Source organism: Condylura cristata, unplaced genomic scaffold (genome assembly GCF_000260355.1).
Source record: "Condylura cristata isolate star-nosed mole 26May11 unplaced genomic scaffold, ConCri1.0 scaffold00011, whole genome shotgun sequence".
Taxonomy (NCBI): domain Eukaryota; kingdom Metazoa; phylum Chordata; class Mammalia; order Eulipotyphla; family Talpidae; genus Condylura; species Condylura cristata.
In genome coordinates this window covers 4,306,121-4,312,120 of record NW_004567112.1, presented here as the reverse complement: position 1 = coordinate 4,312,120, position 6,000 = coordinate 4,306,121, and the positions used below count along the sequence as shown (strand labels likewise).

Below are 6,000 nucleotides of genomic sequence, written 5' to 3'. Positions count from 1 at the left end.
GGCACTGGCCCCTGTTCCCAGGTTGTGGTCCCAGACACCGCTGTCAGGAGACGAGGCTAACGACACGCTGCCTCGTGCTGTCAGGGTGGCTTCCTACTAGGAGACCCAGGGGAAGAATAAGCGGGCAGCGAGGCGAAGCCCCCCGCGCCCCGCCTCAGGAGCGAGCTTACCGCAGTGCAGAGTAGACGCCCAAAGACAGAAACGAATAATCGGGATCGTAGTACAAATACACAGACGACACGCAGGCGGGGAGGATGTCGATCACCCCCACGGCGATGATCTTCCCGTCGAGCCAGTACTGCTGGTGAAAGGAGCCGTAGCCGCAGTCCGGCCCGCTGGCGGGGGTCTCCGCCTGCAAGAGGGGGCGACACCACGTGAGCGCCCTCGATGCTCGACAAAGTCTGGATGGTGAATCCATTACGCTCGTTTTACTCGGATGACTAAGTCCTACAGTTTCCTCTTTGTTGCCATCATCTGCCCTAGTCACCGCTTGTAAAACTTTTCACGTGTTAGAAATACTGACCGAACAAAACTTAGGATCAACTTAGGACTTTTTTAAATTGTTTTAAAATTCAAGAGTAGGAAATAGAAGATTTACAAGAACAGTAAATAATACATGGAACATATAAATTTTCCACACAAAAGATGGAAAAGAATCGGAATCGAAGAGAGAGAGAAGACGGAAGGAGGCTGGGTGAGAAAAGCTGCCGGTCAGCCCAAGGGCACCACCACTCTGGTGAGCCATGGCCCACCTCTGCCACCCCCAGTTTCTGCATAAGTTCAAAGGGCTATGACGTGCGCCCTTACTAGCCACAGGGAGTGAAGTTCATCATTTCTTACTGTAACGCCACTTCCACAGAAGACATGCAGAGATTTCTGAGTATAACCATCTTTCTGTAAAAGCTTGCCAAGTGATATTTCTCATTTAAAGTTCAACATTTCAAATGTTCACTTGTTAAATAAAAAGCATAGAGTAATTATTAGGAAGCAGCATAAAAAAGGTTTTGCTGAGGACTGAATGGAAATTAGAGGTGAATAATTTAAGTGAATAAATACAACACAAGCTATCATTCTCCAGTTAAATGCACGGAGAAGGTATGCAGACAAAAGCGAAAAGGAAATGGAGAGAAGTGACAGGAGCAGATTCACTAAGTACTAAGGCCAGGAAAAAGTTGCCATATTGGAAATCTAGAAACTCTTTCATGAACATAAATACAAAGAATCCTTATCAAAATACTAGCAAATTAAACATAACAATATTTAGAAAGAACTCTACATCACAATGAAACAGGATTTAGTCCAGCCAAGCAAAGTTGGTTCAACCTTAGGAAAGTAACTTAAAAAAGAAAGCGATTAATGTAATCTACCACATCAACAAGCTGAAATAAAACCGTATGATCTTAACAACTGATGCAGCAAACACACCTGACAAAATCGTCATTGCATAAAAACTCAATGTTTTCATATGATTTTAAATCACACATTTAAGTAAGTTCTTTTCAATTATTCCTCGCATATTCAAGTCAGTAAAACACAGCAACATAAAAAACAAAGTATTTCAACACATGGCTTAAAAAGGTTTCTTGAAATTTGCTTTGCTATACTTTTCTTTCCAAAGTGTTTTCTGACGAAATATAAATGATCAGCATACTGGTTCTGGTAAATCTGCAAATCTTAGCTATTTAAAATTAACTGTATCTGATTATACTTCAATTTATAAAGGTAACGGAAAAAATAATAAAATATCCGTGAGTCATAAATCCCACAGAGAAGAATGTGTCCTTTCAGAAGCATGCTTAGCAAAAAGATTCATTTATAGAAATGCTCACTGCAGTGAGCTGGCGAATCACTTCTACCGACATGCACCACCAGAGCACCCCTGCACAGCCATGAGCGAAGAGCAATCTTTCTCTCTAGGTGCCCTAATGTCGATACTCAAAATCAGTTTAATTACTAAAAATAGGTTGAAAGTGATTCCATTCTCATTATAATAAACAACAGAAATAAAGAAAAATCTAACCCGTCAAAACAAAAATCAGAAAACATGTGTTTGTACATCTGGGCCACACGATTTAGCCCACGACAGGGCAGACTGACTTCCTGCACGCGCCCTGGCTCGGAAGCAGCCACATCCTACAGCAGTCCTTTCACTTAGCTCTCCACGGGTTGCAACTCACAGTAGGCAGAGGGTCCCCACATCCCTGACCACTTCCGACTTCAGGCCTTGGGAATCCCACTTTAGTGCCTGCAGGTGGCACACGTCCCGCACCTCTTACTTCATCACCAGCTTCATCATTCACACCACTAACGGGCATCAACTGACACCAAGGTGGAAAGCGACACAAGTTCAAATCCCGCGGGACAGCACAGCGTGGCCAGGGCTCGGTGGGCGCGTGCTCAGGGAGTCCCTCCTACTTGGGTCACTGGGCACCCCAGGGCCTTGCAGTACTGCTGGCCTATAGGCAGCCATTGCTTTAGATATTAAAATAAAGTCTAAAAAATGTGCATTTGCTATTCACTTAAAATAATATTCAACTAGGGCCCTCCCTGATCACCTCCACCTGCTCTGGAAGTGACCTACAGGGTGCGGCAGACCTCTCCTGACCTGCCCACTGCTCTCCTCAGCAGTGGACTTCATCAGTCAGCCTGTTCTGCTCCCCACTCTGTCTCTGGTGAATCCTCTCACCGCCCCTGTACCTCTGGTCTGTACCCCAGTTCTGTATGAATAAATAAAATCTTTTAAAAATTCAACTAAATACACGTTAACATATGCTGTAAAACTTAAAAAAAAAAAAAAAAAACCTGTTTTCCCTCACAAAAAAATAGTATGAAAAACTGCAGTTTACATTTTTGCACATCGCGCTGTCTGGCCTAACAAAGGACAGCTGGGTCTGCGCATCTGCTTCTGCATTTCATGTGCTGCCGTGGAGAAGCTGCTGGAAAACACCCCTGCACATGCGTGCGGGGATGAGAGTGAGAGGACTATCAAGACAGTGAAACGCAAGGACTCGCTGAAAAGACCTCAGGGCCACAGGGGTTGCAGAACCGCACTCTTGAGGACGCTGCTAAAAACATTTTAAAATGCAGGAAGAGGAAAGGCCTGTAATGACAAGGCAGGTGACAGTGGCCAGGGCCTAGGGTCAGAGCTGCAGCACCTGGGCTGGGGCCGTCCACCACTGGGTGCTTTCTGGCTACTTTACTCAGCAAGACAGTTTCACTTCTTTTAAAAGTATCACTTTCTGCATTTAATTCTTTTTAGGTCCTCCCTGGTGGCACAGCGGGTTAAAACACAGCACTGAGAAGCACATTTCAGTGTGAGTTGGATCCCTGCCCTGGAGCTGACCCACAGGGCGCGGCAGACCTCTCCTGACCCGCCCGCTGCTCCCCTCAGCAGTGTGCTTAGTCAGTCGGCCTGTTCTGCTCCCCACTCTGACTCTGGTGAATCCTCTCACCACCCCTGCACCTCTGGCCTGTACCCCAGCTCTGTATGCATCAATAAATCTTTAAAATGAAGTCTTTTTACCAACTTTTAGAAACCTCATTTTCTGTCATTCTGTTTTTTCCTTAAGACTCTGCAGAGTGAAAAAAAAAAAAAAAAAAGACTCTGAAGACTGAAGAGTGGCCATGGGCCACTCGGTGCTTGTCCCGACGCCTTCAGTGGCCGGAGCAGCACGAGCTGCTGTCAGGCCTTCAGTGGCAGGCTGAGCACTGCCATCTTCAGGAGGAATTCTGGGCGAGCTCAGAAGGCGCCTGCAGACCGCCTGCCACAGGGCTGGCAGCAGTACCCGGGAGCTGGAGCTGTCTGTCCAGCCTGAATACCCCTTGGCCCAGGCTCTCAGCAGTGGCCCAAGAGGCTGCTTCCCTTCTCACCTCTTTAAAGAGTCTGCAGAGCAGAGACCAGGCACAACCCCCTGGGCGCACAGAGCTGGTGCCAACATGCGCACTACTTCCTGGCTACACCCACCACCAGAGACTCAAGAGGACCCCTCCTCCTGTGGCAGGGACGGTGGTGTCCCCAGAGCCCAGAGTCTGTTACATGGAGCCCCCTAGCAGGTGAACACTGCCTCTGTGAGAGGCTGGGGATCAGCGCAGGGACCGGTCACCACCAGAAGCTCTGGTTCCCAGAGAGCGGCCTGGCTGTGGTTGGTGCAGGTTCCAGGCTGAAGCGGCAGCAGCAGAAAGTGCTCCCGGGGCGGCAGCAAACATCAGCACAGCCCCGGGCCTGTGATCCTGGTCGATGTGACATGGAACCAGGCGGGCTTCCGATGACGTGAGCTGTCACAGGGGCTTCTCCCGGGCTCGCCAAATTCCCGATGCAGGTGCTGTCGCTTTTCCTCTACTGACAAGCTGTCCCACCTGGAAGTCAGGGCAGGCACTAAGTGGTGCCTGCTGCAAGGACTCTGAGGACATCCTCCTCGTCCATCTGCAGGACACCAAGGACTCTGGACACTGAACGTTTTCCTTTAAGTCACGACAGGTACCCAGAACACGCCGTGTGCACCTCCTCTGGGTAGCTGGAAAGCTTCTGCATTTTTAAAACAGGACTCGTACTAGAGGACTCCACAAGCAAACCTGGTTCACGTCTACATTTGATTTTCTGGGGTCTGAATAACACATGCTGAAAGATGGTGACTGCAAAACTACCTTGTAGCTCACATGTTAGCCGAGTTATGTAAACTAACAGCAAGCACCTTTAATTTCCTCCTATGAGTCGGAGATGGACTAGTAATATTTAGTTGCTTATTTTTCTAAAGCCCGAAGTTTGCATAGTTTTGAATGTGTGCAAAGAATTAGCAAAGTTATTCTTTACAAATTTTCCTAAATTTTAGGGATTTAGCTGATACCAAGGAAAAAATATAAAGCTCACCACCACTATGCAAAAGAAAAACATCGCAAGCTGCTGTGACCTACTGCGTGTGCAGGACACCACAGAACCATGGAGAAAGGACTCACTGTGCTCAGGCCAATCTAGGTTCAAGTGCTCAGCAAATGGGTGCGTGTTTACTGGGAAAAGCGCACTGGTCTCCTGACCCACCCGCCTCCCTGCCCCCCAGTTATGCCCTGAACAAAAGTTATTAAGACGCCAAGGAATAGGCCAGTCCCTGCAGCCAACACTCGGGAGGGCGGGGGGCTCACAGGCAGGGTCGGGGAGGTCCGCAGGGGCTCTGGGGGAGCAGCACCGTGTGTCCTCTCTCCCGAAAGGATCTTTCCCAGATCGCACCTGTTCTACTCAAAAATCTATGATTGAAACTTTCTGAGTCATGTGTTTTAAAATAACTGACTCCTGCCGTTTTGACTTCTTGCTGGTTTCATCAAACTCTGCTTTAAAGACAAGCTCAACTACCCTGGCATCAAAATCAACACAAGCTCCTCGAGAGTTAGGGTAACCCTGAGGCCTAGGGCGCGCCAGGCAGACACACAGGAACTGAACTGGCCTAAGACACGGCCCAGAGGCACACAGGAGAGAAGCCCGCACGAGGCGGGAGCCGGGCAGCTGAGGCGGTGGCAGCGCCTGGACTGGCAGGCGGAGCCCGTCAGGGGATTTCAAGACTTCTGAGTCTCGGATGTACGATCCCTTTTTGCTTACCTCCATCAACTGAAGACACCTGTAGGGGTGCCGTGCAGAGCATCACTCAGACCTAGAACTAGCAATGAAGACGCGGGGAGAGGTAGGTCCGGCACAACCCAGCAGCCCCACCGGAGCCCGGAATCAGGAACATAATGGAAATGCACAGCCTGACTTGACGAGGTGATAAAAGCTCTTTTCCCATAAAGCTTAATGAGCTCTATTAGTCTTCAGCTTACGGAATGTAAAAGGGTCAGCCTCACAGAGGGAAGTAACTGACTCCCACACATGGCTCCGTTCAGATGACAGCAGATCAAATTACCGATGTCACTGCCACAACCTGACAGTTCTGCTAGATTCACGTGGCAGCCACTGTTTAGCACTTCACGGCAACGGGCGTGGTTCACTCACACTTATTTTTGTGGACAAAGGAA

General features: G+C 48.7%; 1 protein-coding gene across 2 annotated transcripts in view; it reads right to left on the bottom strand.

The window, feature by feature from the left end:
* ATE1 (arginyltransferase 1) overlaps window positions 1-6,000 on the bottom strand; it is an 84,037-nt gene that overhangs the window by 54,053 nt on the left and 23,984 nt on the right. For both annotated transcript variants that reach the window (XM_004680384.2, XM_004680385.2), the window contains exon 9: window positions 171-352. In XM_004680384.2, the coding sequence (XP_004680441.2) occupies window positions 171-352 (182 nt within the window). The remainder of the gene's footprint in view (window positions 1-170; window positions 353-6,000) is intronic.